This window comes from Rhagoletis pomonella, unplaced genomic scaffold, assembly GCF_013731165.1.
Source record: "Rhagoletis pomonella isolate Grant_MI unplaced genomic scaffold, Rhpom_1.0 Rhpom_scaffold_00003, whole genome shotgun sequence".
Lineage (NCBI taxonomy): Eukaryota > Metazoa > Arthropoda > Insecta > Diptera > Tephritidae > Rhagoletis > Rhagoletis pomonella.
Genome location: NW_023458557.1, coordinates 85,380,375 through 85,398,086, shown reverse-complemented (window position 1 = coordinate 85,398,086; position 17,712 = coordinate 85,380,375). Strand labels below are relative to the sequence as shown.

The window sequence follows — 17,712 nt, the reverse complement described above, 5'->3', positions numbered from 1 at the left end:
AGTACTGTCATACTTTGGCAAAGATTTACTACCTACTTATATACATACATATATGCTACGGTCTTTTTGGTTTTATTTATAAAAATTAATGGTTATAAATGATTTATCTTTTTTTTATCAGGCACGCAATCTCGTTACACGGTGCTAGAACAACCTGGCGGCATTTCTATATTACGCATTGAACCAGTACGTGCCGGTCGTGACGATGCACCATACGAATGTGTAGCTGAAAATGGTGTTGGTGATGCAGTATCGGCTGATGCAACTTTAACTGTTTATGAAGGTAAGTGAAATGCATAGAATATACATACAAACATATGTATGTAGTTGCAAAACAAAAATGAAATGCTTAAAAACATACAAAAACTAAAAAAAAAAATATATTAATAGAAAAGTGTGAAAGACAAATGAATGACATTATAAATACCCAGCGTAGTAATTTTAAATGCAACACTGCGAAAGGGAAATAATATTTTATATGAAATCCTTTTCATGGCAAAATTGGACTGGAAGAAAAATATGTTTTCTATAACTTTTTTGATGCTGCTCAAATCCTCAAAAGAGTCTGGGTTCTATTGAATGTTATACTCCCATCTAACCACTCGTCTACGGCAGCTCCATATCTTTATCCTGCCAATCAATATCGAACCTTCTATGAATAAGTTCTGCAAAATCTTTGAAATCGTTTAAATCCAGAAGAATTTAATTAACATTCTTCCTCTGCCTGTATTAAAAGATTTCGTGCATTGATTTTCAATTAAATTTTCTGTGGAAATAAAAGATAAGTTACAGGGAAAACTAAAGCAACAAATGCAATTAAGAGCATTTTCTACTAAAAGACAAAAAGAAAAACTTTAAACAATATCGGAAATAAAGGCGGAAAAGCATGCAAGTTTACATGTTTGAGAATAAATTTACATTAAATAAACAAAATAGATGTACAGTGGTGGTCACATAAATAGTGACACTACTTCTTTCGAAGGTTTGGCCATTTATTTTTTTTATTTATTTTTATTTACATTCAACAATTTTTATTCAGCTTGAGGCCGTTTTTAATGAAAAATCTTATTGTGGAAAAGCAACAATAATGTGCAAAAATGGTAGAAGTGATAGCTATTTCGGAAATCACCACATTTCCTCATTTTTATTTACAAAAATGTAGTTTATACTACAACGAAAAGTGTGCAACACAAAGTTTTAAACCTTGTACAAGATTTATAAAAATTCGCCAAATTAAAAAAAAATTTTAAAATTTGCAAACTTTTCATTAGAACTTTTTTCTTAACTGATGGTGTTGCTCGTTTACTCCTATATCAAATTTTTTTTATGTACTGTGTATGTACGGAAAAAAATTCTTAACATCGTTAGAAAAAAATTCTCAAAAATCAAAACGAATTTTAAGTCGCTTAAAAAGTGCTCAATATAATCTTAAAATTGAATGCGCCTGAAATTCTGATTAAAAAGTTTGAAAGTTTAATGACCATTTTTGAGATTTTGCAACTTTTTATAAATTTCTTACAAGGTTTGAAAGTTTGAGTTACCTGGTTTTCGTTGTGGCATAAACTATATTTTTGTAAAAAAAAAATATATATGGTCAAAACTCGTAAAGAGGTAACGCTCTTAATTGTGCGACCACCACTGTATGTACCTATGAAGCAATAAATGCGCGTAGGCACTTATTTAAATATGTATAACGTTTCGTCCGTCTGCTTAACTGCCTGAGTAAAGAAGTTAATTGCATGCCAATGTGAATACGTATGGTTTTAAAGTACAAATATGTATGTATATACATATGTACATACATACATCTGCCATTTGTGCACACATTCTGTCTTAGCACTTGATTTAGTTTATTTTACAAACTGTAAATCGTTTAAGGATAAAGTTTTTTGATAGTCCAAACCAAAAGCCTAATCAACTTAGATCGTTACCAAAAACCAAACAAGCAGCTAAGTAAACTTAACAATTGCAACAACAACATAAACTCTTCTCAAACCTTCTTCTACATACATACATATTAACATACAAACATATAAACTCTCAACCCAATTGGCTTCGTTCGTTTATCCCACCATCCCCAATTTTATGTAGCCCCTTACTTAGCACCCAAGCCAGCTAACAGCTAATCAGCCTTTACCAAAACTACAGTTTGTGTAAAACTTTTCAAGTGTGATGCTGTCAAAGGCGGATGTGTGGTTGTCGGTAATGCGTGTGAGTGTGTGTGTGTGTAGACTAGAGCGCTTGTTCATCGGTTTACTAAGTGCCTTCATCTGCATACTGTGTGGTAACTTAGGATACAGATATGTATGTATGTATATGCGTATCTTAAAGTATAATGGCTTCCCGGTTTATATAAATGGTGTGTTAATTTGCAGGATTTCGTGTTTTAAGTGGCATGACTTTTGTGCTGCAAATAATTTTATTTTAATTTTTTCGCAATTTGTTTTCATACAAAAAACTGTGGAATTAAAAAGAAAATGCTAGCGACAGTAATTTCTGATAAAAGAATTTTAAAATGCTGGGCTCTCTGACACTCAAATATGTCGAAGACACTCTTTATAAATGCAAGTTAGCGAGACATGCGTTTTGCTTTTTTATTTGTGCTCTATTGAGATAAATTTACGAGTATAACGCACCCGTGTCATTTATCTAAGCAGCCGTGAAAAGATTGTAAAACGGATAGCTGCACTCACTAATTTCTTTATGGGCATTTATTTTCATTGGCCGAAATGATTGCGCAGCTTGCTCTTCACTTGGTATGAGTGGAGACCGTTGCACCGTTGCTGCCGGGCAGAAGGGCTTTTTCTATAGCTATGGATCTTCTCGAAGGCCATATTGCCATCGCAAGGTACGCTGGGTGGTTGAGGGCTTCCCACTTCCGGAGAATTAAAGAAGAGCCCGAAACGGTGCGAGAAGAAGAAAATGCATGGTACCAGGATTTTTTGAGGGTTCAACCGACAAAAGTAGGAATACAGCCATTTTTAGGATTCGCAGACTCCACACAATGGTTTGTGGTGTGCTAGCAAGTTCACTGGCAGCCATTAAAACCCAAACCTTTTTCGTTTGAAAAATATCTTAATGTATAGGAGGTGTACCTAAAACTATGCTACGCCTTCAGGGGTCAGGATATGCAAATTTTTAGACTCTCCAGTTATTCATTTGGACGCTTCTGGTGGTCGAAATTAAGCGTGAAAATACCATATAATAAAGCTCCACTCATGATATTTTCAGAGACTAACAGGGCGATTATGGCTAATGCTATTGCAAGAATTTTGTAAGACAATTGAAAGGCAGTAAGCAAGATAATTTGAAAGTTTTTGTCTGTTCTGGGACAAAGCTTCCTTACCAATTTTCATGATGAAAAGCTCTTTTGAAAACAAGCACTTGAGCTTTTCCCTAATGGAGACGTATTTATACCATTTCATCAAGATTCAAATCCTGAGGCAGCGGGATTTTTGTTATATATTAAAATTTTTTTTTTAGCGGCCGTAAAGCTCCATAAATCAGCTTATATAAATATATAATTAATTTTTTTCGTTTTTTATACGACTTCAAAACAAGGAGGATGTTATCAATTCTTCAGAATATTTTATTTTTTTGTATGTTACTGTACAGCTGTGGGCCCGGGAACCGATATTGCTAATTTTTTTCTGAGAAGGTAGTCCCAAAATAAATTTTTATATGAGAATTTTTTTATGAAGTCGGTTGTGTTTTTGATTAAAAATTACTGGTTTTATTAAATTTTTTCTTTTCTTAGATTTAATTTTCTTTTAGTTTCTAGATTTTATCTTTTTAAAGAGAAAAATATATGTATATTTCTGAAATTTCATTTAATTTGTAGACTTTTTTATCTATTTTTTTTTTTAACAAAGCTTGCTTTATTTAATTTTCTTTTAACTTTTAGATTTTTGCGTTTTATAAATAAAAGATACGTTTTTAATTTCACTCAATTTATTGAAACTCATATATTTTTAGTTCTTTTTTTATACACATTTTTTAAAAAATATTTTTATTATTTAGTTTATTTGCAAGGGCCTTTTTTAATTTTTTTCGCTTTCTGATTTTATTTTCTTCTTGATTGCTTTTAAAAGCAACATTTTTCTTTTATTTTATCTATTTTTGCTTTTTTTTAGATTTAACTTTTTATTTAATTTTAGATTTTCTTTAGTTTTTAGAAACTATTTTTTATTTATTTAAATATATAATTTTTTAATTTTATTTTTGAATTTTATTGTTTTATAAAGAAAAAATATTTATATCTTATTTCTTTTAAATAATGTTTTCTAGCAAATTTTTTTTACATTTCATGATTTTAATGCTTTAAAGAAAATTATTTGTTTTCAATTAAATCAAATTTTTAGAAATTTTATTTTTTTTGTAATTTTTTAAATTTTTTTTGAATATAATCTTTAATTTTTATTGTTGTAAACAAAGTATATCGCTACCTAAAAGCGAAAAGGTGCCGAGTCTACTTTTTTTTTAATTAATATTTTTGATGCATACATAATGAGCGATAATCGCGATTTCAAACCTTTTCACGTTTGGCAACGATATTTGTACATATTAGAGGTTTACGCCGACAGGCTTTGCGGCGGCGGCGTGGTCAACTTCAAAAATAATCGGCGGCGGCGGCGACGCCGGCGCGTCTGGAAACGCCGGCGCTACTGCCCATAAGGTAGATTCCAAAGAGCCATGAAGCTTCTAATCTTATCATGTCATCAGATTATAATTCTATTTAATTCATTCATTGACTGCTGCCGAACAGAAGAAAGTCTATATAGTACATACATTAGGTTTACCATCGAAAATGCTTTTTTTGAAAATTTAAAGATCCAACCCCCTAATTTGATTCGTTTTTATGAGAAATATTATTGCCTATTTTTATAGATTTTTTAAAGGCCATTTAGAGGTCGCGGCCTGTCGATTTAGGTCAGAAACTACGATTTTCTAGATTCATGAGTTTTTGAATGACTATTTTTGCTTGAATTTCAAAGAATTTTTTAAAATTTGACCATCGATAATTTCCACAATTTGAAAATATGTAGTACTAACGTACAAAAAAACGATTTTCGATGGGCACCCTAATATACATACATCTCTATGTACTCTGCAAATCCGTATGTACTATTTCAATTTAAAGAAATAAAAAAATTTAAAGGTTAAGTTATTGGGGTAATTTATGTCGCTATCAATAAATTTTTGCAATAAGCTTATCAACCGTTATATTAAATTACGGAGTTCTTAGGATTTTTTGCGGGTTATATATTGAAAATAAGATTGGCCTACTTTTTTCCAAAAGTTTAACCCATCAACTCCCACCAGAACGGGTCTTTTTGACCCACTGTTTGAAAAATGGCTTATAAATGGTTAAAATTTCACTAATATATTAAGCGCCAAATTTTTCTAAGTAGAGCAGAGTGTAATGCAAAATAATAATAATTTTTACCAAAAAGGGGGACTTTAATTCTGTGTAGAAAATATTGCGATGCGCGAGAGCAAAACCTTCCTGGGGTTTGACCACTACATAGGAATACTAACGAAATTTTTACACAGCCACCTATTTGTTGTATACGTCTGTGGGACCCCAGAATAAAGTAACTTACGAATGTAAAAATTAGCAAAAAAAGTGTTTGCTTTTTATTAAAATTCTTTTAAAATGTTAAAAAAAAACACAGGAAAATCACTAGTCTTTGTTTTATCTCCAATAATTGAGGAGTTAGATGCAATAAGGGCGCTTCTGTTAAAACAGCTTTCTGAGATATTGGCGTTAAAGTATAACTTTCTTGTTGATGTAGTATATAAAAAAGTAGTATTGTTGTAGTATTAAAAAAAAAATTTCTACTGCGGAAAAAATCGTCAGATTACCAGTATTCGACCCTAATTTAACTGTAAAAAACGCTTTCGATCGAAAAACGTGTTACATATGTTTTTTCTGAGTTACGCTTTTTTTAATGTTCAGTGGCCCAAGTTATGCAAAAAAAAAAAACCCTTTTAAAAATGTAATTTTCATTTCGTAAAATAGTTTTTTTATACGAGTAGTATTTAGTTCCTTCAAACGATGTATTTCAATGTGCATACAATATGAAAATTTTGTACAAAATTCCTTAGGCGCCGAACGCCGCCGCCGCCGCCGCCGCGCCGATATTTTCGTAACTCGGCGGCGGCGCGTATGAAATGACAAAGAACGGCGGCGGCGGCGGCGTGGCCCGGCGGCGTATACCTCTAGTACATATGTATGTTAGTATATTTTTCTTTAGTTAAAGTTTTTAAAGACTTATTGCTAAACGACAAACAGAATAACGTTAATATTTCGTTGTTATCAGATCTTTCATTAACCATTCAAAAGACAGAGAAGTATTATCCAGACAATTGCCAAAATTGACAGTTGTCTTGCGAAGGACTGTGGAGATTTGAAGGACATGTTGCAGAATTGCCCCTTAAATTTTGAACAACATTGTAATAGTTAGTGCCATTTTCTGAAGTACCTGTTAGAGTTTATCTGCCTTTAGACACATTTTTTTCGGACAAATGTTGTATTCAAAGCGCAGATAAATTTCAAAACCTGCTTTAAAATTTCTTGTCTCTTGTCTTCGTACAGTATACATACTTTTTTTTTGTAATGCACTTCTCTTTGGTCTGCTATTTTTTCTCTCTTATACATACATACATATTGAAATCTTTTAATTGGTCTTTTGGGTCGTTATACCATTTTATCTATTATGGCATCGTTATTTTAAATAGCCTTCAGAATTACTTGAAAAGGTATTACCCTAATAGTCGGCCATGTTAATAGGTGCTAAGAAATATATGAATGTAATTTTCCACATACAACACCTTTTGTTGCAATTATCATATCTTCCTCCTCTAAACCGTAACATTACCTGCAATGGCCATTCGATATAGAACGGTAACTATGCAAATTACAAACATTTGCAGCCGCTGTCAGTTGTAAAAGGAAGTGTGAATTAATATCGACTTGTGTGTATTCGAGTATTCATTTATTTAGCATGTCTTTGGCTTTCTAATTTTACAAAGACAATGAAGAAGGAAAACAATATCTATGTAGTATAGAGGAAGTGTAAAGCGAGTGAAAAAGTGAAATAAACACGAAATGGATATGTGATTAGACTATGCCTCTGTGTGTGTGTGTTGTGTGTCTGTCGGCGCCTGTAGTTATTACAAGACCAAAGCTTGTTAAGTAGGCCTAACAAGCAATTTAATTTGGCGCTAAAAAGTATGCAACACAAAGTAAACTAAAAACAAAATAGCCAGTTATGGTTGCTACAAAGATAATTTCGATCTTCCGCAAGGTAAAACGGATTTAAAGGTGAGAAAGCATTTTCATAATACTCGTATGTAACGCTTAGGCTTAAGTATGTATTAGGCTTGTTAAAAGGGCGTTCGTGCTATTTTCGCGCGCGTGTGTGAGTGTGCAACTGATTCGAGAGTACATTTGCCTTGTTAGAAAATATTTAGTTTGCGCCCAAACGGTACGCTGCACAGTGTGCGATTTTCGAACAAAAGGGACAAAAGCAAATATTTCGAGAAAGTGGTCTTAATTAGAGCACTAGAAGTCAAATCAACAATTTTTGGAATTTACGTCTGTATGTCTGTTTGTTTTACATATTTGTACGTGCATCACTCGAAAATTAATGCATGGAATTGAATGCAGTATTCAACGATGTATTGTTAGAGGTCCAACTTAAAAAAAAAATAAAATAGAGAGAGTTGTCACCTGTTCGAAAATTCGAGTTTAAGTACTTTAATATAATAAAGAAGCCAATGCAATATGGCTGTCAAAGAAAGTTGCTTAAGAAGGCGTACGGTGAAAATATTTTTATGGAGATTGCCACATGTTTTAAAATTGTTATTTTATTTATTTGTTAAGATAAATTAAATATTGCAATATGGGTATCAAACTGAGGAGGTTTAGGAAAGTTGACCGCCGAATATATTTTTGAGGAGGGCTGCCAACTGTTTGAAATGTTTTTTTTTTTATTAAATTGATAAAATAAATGAAATATTAAAATACGGGTATCAAACAAGACAACAAACAAATACTTTAAGGCGCAGTAAAGCACAGCGGGTATTTGATAGTTTAAAATATTTTTTCAAAAGTTGATTTTTTTAGGTTAAAAAAGGCGAAAAAATTCAAAAATGCTTCTTTCGAAAATCCGTCTTGAGGTCAAGGTAATTTTTTATTCACTTAGACCTTTAAAATGACCTTCAAAGTTAAAATTTTTGATTTTCTGTTTTTTTTTTTTTAACGAAGAAGTTAAAAAGAAATTTATTCGTTTTTTTTTTCTTGCGACACTAGAATAGCCAAAATATGTGTTTACAATGTTTAAAATGTGCCTTGCTTACAGATCTAAAAAGGCAACAATTTAAAATTGTCAATTAAATTATTTCATCCAGCGAGACTATTTTTTCTGACTGCTGCATCTCAAAAGCTTTAAAATACGTTTACACTTATTTCGCTATCTCTTCTCCTTCTCGAGTTATTTAATTGTGTCACTTTTTTCCCAAAACCGTACACTGTGCGCTGTGTGTAGACACCTCACTTGTTTGCCTACTTTAAGGCGCGTTCACTTCTTTGTGTACAATGTGAGCGCTATATATATTTGCATCAGCTGCTACTAACTAACGTTAATGTTGCAAACCAAGCACTGCGCTACCAATTTGTTTGCCACAAATATGGATTTTGGTAGTTCGGCTGCACCAACTGCAAAATTCACTCGCTCTAAAATGGCAGCAATAACAATAATGACTAACGATTTTAGAAGTTTGTGTTTCAAACATTCTTCATTTCGCTCATCCTCCGCCATGGTGTGGCTGGTGGCGCCACTCTATGACGCTTATTAAGCGCAGCTAATAATTTACGCCGCTTATATGAAAATGTTTGCAACATGTTATTTGGTCTACTTACAGGCGCTTTAACTAGCAGTTCCGCAAAATTGCATACAAACAGTCATAAAACATAAACTAAAATGCCATAAATATCATAAATTGAATAACGAATGTGCGGACAAAGGCTGTTTACATACTTACTTACATAGACACCTATACAAGGTCTACAACAGCAGATGGTGGAGCACTCATTTTATATATTTTGAAATTGCTAAGTAATCGAAACATGCTGTTCGTTCGCGCGTGTGTGTGTGTGTGTGTGTGTGTGTTGGTAGTTAAAATTATGGCATGCTTTTAATAGTCTTGTTATGGGAAACTAATAATTCGCTCACACCCACGCATCCGAAAGTTAATTTTTTTTTTTTTTAATTTTCCAACTTTGAATCATTGCTGGAAGTTATTAACACATAAATGCCAAAATTTGCAAGTTTGCGTCGTATATGTATAAAATATTTTTAAATGCTTTCGTAATTATTTTCATAGTTTGAACATTTAGAACTAATTACAAATAATCACAGTGAGTTCTAAATTCTAGCAAAGGTAATTATGTAGTTGAATCTCTTGCAGAGGATTTCAGTGTTTTAGATGGTTAAAGTACACTAGACCGTGGCAGAAAAAAGGTCACCGTACATCTTTCACTGTAATTTTCCAAATCAATTGCCAAAAGTTTTTCGGTTTTTTTTGCCTCTTTACATTTTACGCCATTTCCTCGACTTTTGCAGTCGGATCTTAAAGTATGATATCGCACCTTAAATAATACATTTCAATTTTATGGGAAAACCCAATCAACGTTTGATTACATCGTAGTATAGTTAGGGATGAAACGATACAATGCAGCTATCGATACTTCTACGTGGAAGTAGTATCGAATGAAAGTATCGATACCTTAAAAATTTCGGATCTTAAGTATCGATTCCTACTCGTATCGATACTTTTTGCTACAAAGGTATTCCGTATGGGCTGAGCGAATTTTTATTTTTTTGGTCACAAGTTAAGGTTAAATTAGTGGTGACATACCACAACGCTATAGCCATAACCGTAACCACATTAAATATCGTCGATTGTAGGTACCATAACCATAAACAGCTGATTTTTCGTAGTCAACAATGTCGGTGTTGCCAGACGCGGAACAAGACGCAGAAAGACGTGTAATATCGTAGGATACTTGCGCGGAATTTCTGTCACTATCAATAAATTAACACTAAATTCTAAAACTCAACTGCAGATCATAATAAAATATGTACATCCAATTAAAGTTATTACAACTTGTACTTTTTTAATAATATAAATTTCTTTTGCATAAATCATGAAATTTTGTTAAAAAAAGGTGATTTTATGAAAAAATACGAAATTTCTTTTCGTTTTTTAGTATTTTTAGATTAAAAATAAAATAAAGCACATAAATTATGAACAGCAACAGAAAGATAAATTAATTTTCTTTATTTTGGCATCAGTTATGTAGTTCATAAAATATTAATATTTAAAAAAAAAAATTTGAATTTAACATTTTATATTTTTTTTTGTATTTTTGCGCCAAACTATTTTGGTATAGTTGAAATCAGCGTGAGAAGTTGTATCGCGCTACATTTTTGGTTTTGTTTAGCTAAATGGTTCATATTCAGCCCTTATGCCAAAACGTTGGCTGTGACAATATTTTTTTTGTTTTGTTTTTTGAACGTCTGGCAACACGCACTTCACATATCAGCTAATATAGTTATGGCGGAAAATCAAAATTCAATTGATCTCTATGGCTGTGATTATGGCTATGGCGTTATGGTGCGGCACCACTAATCGAATACAGTGTTGGTTATGGTTATGTCACCTTTAATTTAAGCTTTTATCAGCCTATGCTGACGGCAGCCTTATGGACAAAATTTGATTGCGGTAGTTTGAAAAATGTCTCATCTTTACTTAACCTTGTATAATTTCACCTACAATTTAAAGTGTAAAGAGTATGGAAACAAAAAAAGTCTGATGAAGTTTTACTAAAAAAAAAATGGCGATAGTGATTCAGCAGCACTAAAGCAATACTAAGGATTTTCTAGTAGCTATTAAAGAAAGTGCATAAATATCTTTTTTATTTGATATCAAGTTTTTTTCGTGCTGGGTTATATTTATTGTATATTTAAGTTTCTTCAAAGAAATTTTTTGTATCAACTCCTTCTACGTTTCTTTTCTTCAATAAAAGAGCTAGTCCCCAGTTTTCAGCGCGAATAATAATATAGTTACTCAGTGACTTATACATCGCTTTGAAACGTCTGTACTGATCATTCATCCACTTCGCACATCCACTTGAACAGTTGAGTTGAGTACTCGCGGTTTTCGCTTGCAATTAAGCAGCCATAAAGCACAGGGCGGTTCAAATTTGGAATAACAGTGGAAGGAAAAATTCTAAATCAGCATTTGCCTTAGTATCGGCTTTCGATACAATTATTATTTTTCGATACCTACTCAGTACTAGCCCCAAAAATATCGATATCAAACCTACGTAGTATCGAACGAAAAGTGTCGAGTATGTACTTGTATTTACTCGTATCGTAACATCCCTACGTATAAATGGTTGGTATATAAAATAAAAAACTGCACAGCCACATATTTTCGCCTAACATATATTTCGACTAAAAATATTCTCCTTATCAAGTTTATGAATTGCAATATAAAATCTCATAAATCGTAAATTTGTTACTTCTCTATATTATTAAACGGGCGATATATAAATGTTTATGTCTATAGGAGACATTATTTTTTGTTCCAAAGTCGATTGACCATGTTCTGGCACTTACCCATCAAACTCTGTTCCTACTACCCCAACTTACCACCCTTATGTCTATAAAATAAAGCCGGTCAAAAATTATTAAATTGTTTCTAAGGAAGTAATTAGGTTCCATTGCAGTTTAAAATTTTGTTTGGCCGAACCTAGGTTTCGTCTTTTGCGATTTTTCTTCAACCTTGCAGTCGCATCTTAAAGTATTATAACATCGATGCTTTTGTCTTAATCTCCCAACTCGTATACTGAGTAGCAATGTATTTTACCTAACCGAGTAGTATTTTAGGCTTCACTAAATACTGTATACAGAAATAAACCCGAGAAGTACCGAAAATCACTTAAATTATAATTATGGGAATCCCGAAAAATCATGAAAAAATAAAGACACGTCCCCAAAAAAAGCCGAAATCTTAAAGAACCCCGAAGAAATATAATTCCAAGAGTACCAAACAATACCCCAAAAAAAAGAGAAAAACTCTCGAAAAAAATCGCGAAAAAATGCATAAAGCTCCTACATTCATCCGGAAAAGTTTCGAAGCAGGGCGTTATAGGGGTGATTTCCACGATGACATCCCACGAGCAACTGAACCACAAAGGAAACTTTGTACACTTGACACATTCAGACTCACTAAAAAAATACATGTTTGTATGTATTGGTATACAGTGACTCATACAAATGACCACGAGTTCGTTTTCTTTAAATATTCGTAATGTTTTTTCGAGCTAAATTTTTTTGCTACTTTTTTATAAAAATATCGTCCAACCAAAACCGCATAAATCACAGTTTCAAATTTTCTACAAAATTTAGGAAAATTCAACAAATTTTCATCAAAATTTCAACTTTTTATTCTGAACCTTTAGAACATTTTTAGGTATGCAGTTTTATAGTCCATATAATTTCTAATGAAGTGCAAGTTTGAAACGGCTAAAAAATCCCGATATTTTTTGAGAATTTTTTTTTTTTTGGGACGGATTTTAGCACTTTTTTCCATTCAATAGCAATTTCTTAAGAAATAAAACGCACGAGACCGTTAGCAACAAAATTCACAATATCAACGCCAGTTTTTGTAAATCGCAATTGTTATATTTAAAAAAAAAAACCGAAAAAGTAGTCTCAAAAAAAAATATAAAATTTCAGAAATCAGCGCGATTTTTTAGCCGTTTGAAGCTTGCACTTCATTAGACTAAAATTGTATGGGCTATAAAACTGCATACCCAAAAATATTCTAAAGAACAAGTTGAAATTTTTATTAAAATTTGTTACATTTTCCTAAATTTTGTATAAAGTTTGAAGATGTGATTTATATGTTTATGGGTAAAGCTTGAACGGTATTTTTTTAGAAAAATAACAAAACAAAATTATCTCGAAAAATATTGCCAATATTTAAAAAAAGAACAACACCTGGGTATTTGTTTGAGTCACTGTATTTAAAAAAATGCAATATTCTACACGTATGTCACGTATGTATATGTAGTCAAAAGCAAAATAGTGGCATGAGCCACTGAGTGTTCTGACGACAAGCTGAGCGCTGTAGTGATCTCCGACACTGTGTACCGCAGCAAGGTGCCGCGAAAGGCAATCGCATCAACACCAAATATTTATTGCAACACTGCAGCAAGCAAACAGCATCAGAAACAGCGACAGCAACTCACTTTTATTCGCCACGTGACTCGCAACGGTGTAAAATTAATCCCACCGCCAATGCTAATGTCAAAGCCGAGATGCAACGTCAAAGAAGGGACGTAAAAGTGAAAAACGAAATGATGATAAGAATTAAAAGAATTAAAAAATACATACATATGGATGAAGAGAAATAGCATCAGCGAAGTGTTGTTAAAAAAACTCTCGCAAAGAGAAAATCTTTAAAAAATCTTAAGGACGATGTATAAAAACACAGAAATAGGATAAAACATCCAACGGCCGAAATATAAATTGGGATAGGACATTTTAGCAAGTTTGGCTATTTTGCTTTTGTTTATTATTATTTATTTTTATGAAAGTGTGGCTTATTACCTGTATAGGCACGACAGTTAACACCGGGCGCCTAAATGCATAGTATGTACTGCTGCATTTGCAAATATTTACTTTGTGTAATTTATGAAATTTCAGCCCATGCATTTCTCAACTGCCATGTAATAAAACCTGGTCTGGTGCATCCTCCGGACAACACATGCGGAGTTTTTAGCGGACCCTGCATGGCGTACAATCAGAGGTGGTAACAGCTGACTACCATTGGCCACAGTGCCTACCCACTACTATTTCGTATAATAAATATTTTTTTTTTTTATAAATATGTACATGCAAACATACCGGTCTCCCCTCTCACTGAATTAATCACAGACTTTGCGAAAAGTTATGAAAATTAAACAAAGTTTCACCAAAATTTCAAACTCGTTAATCACAATTTAATATAGTTCAAGTTTGATTTAGCTAGGATTAACCGTTGATTTATTTTTTTTTTTTTTTTTTTTGTCGTTGAGAAAATCATCTATACCAAATATATCCCATAGCACTGATTGTTCAATGGAAAAGAAGAATAAGGTGCAGATGAGATATAAATACTTAGGTGAAGATCAAGATAACAGTGAAGTGGAATATGATGGGGAAGGGGAAGGGGAAGAGGAAGAAGAACTTGAAGATGACTATTTGTATACAGCGGGATAATTGATAGTTTAAAAAGAAATAAATTCGCTTCCTTAAGGAGACTTTTAGGGGCCACTTGGGCTCTATTGATCTATATGAGTGGAGGAACTACACCAATTAACAAACATGTAACAGCGAATCTAAAAAATTACCAAACTGAAAAATAAATTAATTAGTAATCGACCCATTAAAAAATTGTTAAACGCCTTCGATGTTTTCTCATGGTTCGTATCTTGTAAAAATTCGGCTCTTACATACATGTGCACATATGTACATATATCGTATAAAAAAGCCTCAGTCACACACTACATATATTGCCAAGAAGAAGCAAGCTCGTTAACTACATATGTATATATGTATACAGCAAGGACTGTATTAGGACTCTTATCGCTAGTGTCTTGATTGTTCCCAAGCAACATATGTCGTAGATTTTTTCGGAATTATTAAATTTTTCCCTCCGCAAAACTAGCTCCAAATGTAACATTTATTTCTAATACTACATGTATTACTCCATTTTGCCAATTGAGTTACTTGGCTGCTAGTTCTCTCTCTTCTTTATTTCTTTTTTTATTTTCATATTTTTGTTTCTTCTTTTTCATCTTGGTGCTCTTTTCGCTCATACCTATGTATATATCGTCATTTAAAGTACAAAACCGCGAATCGTCATTCCGCGTCAAAGCGCGTAACTGACATTTGCTGCCAAAACTTGGATTTGCTCACACAAGCTCTTGGCTCAATCCTTATCCATTCGTGCCGAAATATACTAACCTGAAATGCGATTGCTTTATAGAAAAGAGAACCATTTTGAAATATGAGTGTTTTTACTCTCTAGAAAATAATTTATGCAACCTTGCATACGCCGTTTTGCATTTTGTTGATACGCGGTTTTGTACTTTAAACGACAATATGTATCTTTGTGCTAACTTTTGCCGCTGTTCCTTTTTATGAGCTGTGATATTTTCAACATTTTGCTGCAATGCGGTTTTGCGATTTTATGAAATGTTGTAGACATTTGACCGCATGTAAGCGGTAGCGCATCTGTATGTATACATTGAGGTATATAAATACTTACGTATGTTTGATGCAACTTTTGGCGGTTTTGTCTTGTTTTACATTCCTTTAAAAAAATTTGTCGGCACTCTCTTTTCCGCCGGGATTACAAAATTAATTATATTTTAAGACGTCCACCAAAATATTTCGGAAAAATATTAAGATTTAGGCTAGCTGGACCGATTCGAAAATACCTCCAAAAATGGAGTTTTTTATGACTAAAAATAGTTTCTTAAAGAACTTTTTGAAAAAAGTCCCCTCAAATGAAAAAAAAAAACAGTTCAGGCTTCAAAAATCTGCATAAAATATTTAAAAATCTTTTCAACGGAATCGTAATAAAGAGATTTTTGATGCTGTTTTTTTTTTACTTTTTTCAAAGATTGATCTACAAAGAACTTAAATAACTGGGCCAAAACTATTCTGATTTAGACTTATGGGATCTCGGTAGAAAGGTATTTTCTCACTATTTTTATTTATGTGCCCCATTTTTTTTTAAATACCAACACATGTTAATTCAACTTTGAATGGTGTTCATCCTACCTTTCTCTTTCACCCATGAGTGAGCTCATTAGCAAAGAAATAAAAAGGGTGAGAAAATACCTTTCCAATGATAAGTTTAAATCGGAAGAGTTTAGGTTCAGTTATTCAAGTTTTTCTTATACCAATCTTTGAAAAAAGTTAAAAGCTAGCATCAAAAATCTCATTACTACGATTCCGTTCAAAATTCTTCTTTAGAGTTTGTCGGGACTTATCGATATAATAATCGATATTTTTATCGGTTTTGTTATCGACATTTTTTATCGATTTTATTAACGAAATTTTTGTCGATATCGATGTTTTTATCGATTTTGTATTCGATATTTTAAACGATTTTGTTATCGAAATTGCTATAGATTTTGTTATCGATATTTTTATCGAATTTTTTTAGGTTTTGTTATCGATATATATATATATATATATTTTCGATTTAGTTATCGATTGGTTATCGATTTTTTATCTATTCTGTTATCGCTATTTTTAACATTTTTATCGATTTTCTAATCGATTTTTGTTATCGATTTTGTTATCGATTATTTGTCGATTGATGCGCTAATAACCCCTTTTAGGATAATCTTACTCCACCGGCTAATGTCACTCAATACAAGCACGTTCCACAGCAGTATTTATGTTTATACCTTCCTCAAAGGATAGTTTCTTTTTTATGAGGATTTTAGATGACCTAGTCCGTGCGAGATCGTAACTCAGCGGCGAGGAATCATAAATTATCTCTAAATGTAAGAAAATCGAACTCTTTCTATTTTAGTTATGCGGTATGCCTACTACGACAAAACTTTAAATTCGGCCTGTAATATGACAACAGAATGCTACAAAGGTGGCATGCGATGGCGTAAACAATAACATACATTAATCCACTAATTATATATATTTGTGTTGTCACCGAAAGTTATTCCTTCTCTTTAGTTCGCTGAATAGCTTTCCCACTCACCACAAATAAGTATAAAAAATACTCTATCTGCTTTCTTCACAATAATCTACAAACTTCTCGCAAGTGTGGCAAAAAAAAAACTCAGCAAAATTGTCCTTCTTGTAACGGAGTGTAAATTTGCAAGCAAGAGCATAAAGAAATAATTAAAACAGCTTTCGATGGATTTCGTTTCTCGACCGGAGGCGCTGCATTAACGGTCATTTATACTCCTTCTGTTTTTTAATTAATTTTTTCGTTTTTTTTTTTCTTTCAGTAGCTTATTAAATTTTCTTTCTGTGCATAAAGCGGCATAATTGTAAGCGCTTGCGATTTAACTGAAAGGCTTAATGAGTGAAATGAAAAGAGCGCGTCGGGAAGCATGAAAAGAAGCTTCAAAAGACGATGAGAAAAATGGACGGCTTGCTCCTTTTTTTGGCACTTTTTTAAGTATTTTTTTTTAAGAAATTCCAACCTGGCAATTTCCGCACTACCAAAGTCACGTGCCGTGGTGGAAAGCGTGGACTTATAAAGGCAAAAAGCAGTTTTTTGTTGTTAAGAAAGTTTGCACAGGTTTCGTACTCAAAAGCTGTCTTAAATGTTAGCGTACGCGCCTCAACGCCTAAAGCTAGGCAAAGTGTGTGGTGACAATTTCTTTTTGTTGTGGATCTTTTTTTTTAGCATATAGCAATGACCCGCTTCGACGTTATTATTGTCACTCACTTTATTGTTCTCTAGTTTTATTTCTAAGCCTTAATAGTGGTTTTGCTTTCTCTAATTTAACACTCCGCACAAGCGTTGTGCACATTTAGGCGCATACAATTTAAATTTTACTACACTCGACATTAAATTGCATTGTTTTCCGCTGCCTCAAAACATTTT

The 17,712-nt window shown here is 32.7% G+C and overlaps 1 protein-coding gene across 1 annotated transcript in view; it reads left to right on the top strand.

Moving 5' to 3' along the window:
- LOC118735705 (tyrosine-protein phosphatase Lar) overlaps nucleotides 1-17,712 on the top strand; it is a gene marked incomplete at its 3' end in the record, with an annotated part of 988,245 nt that overhangs the window by 602,986 nt on the left and 367,547 nt on the right. Inside the window, 1 exon segment of the mRNA XM_036465626.1 lies at nucleotides 122-283. Coding sequence (XP_036321519.1) covers nucleotides 122-283 — 162 coding nt within the window.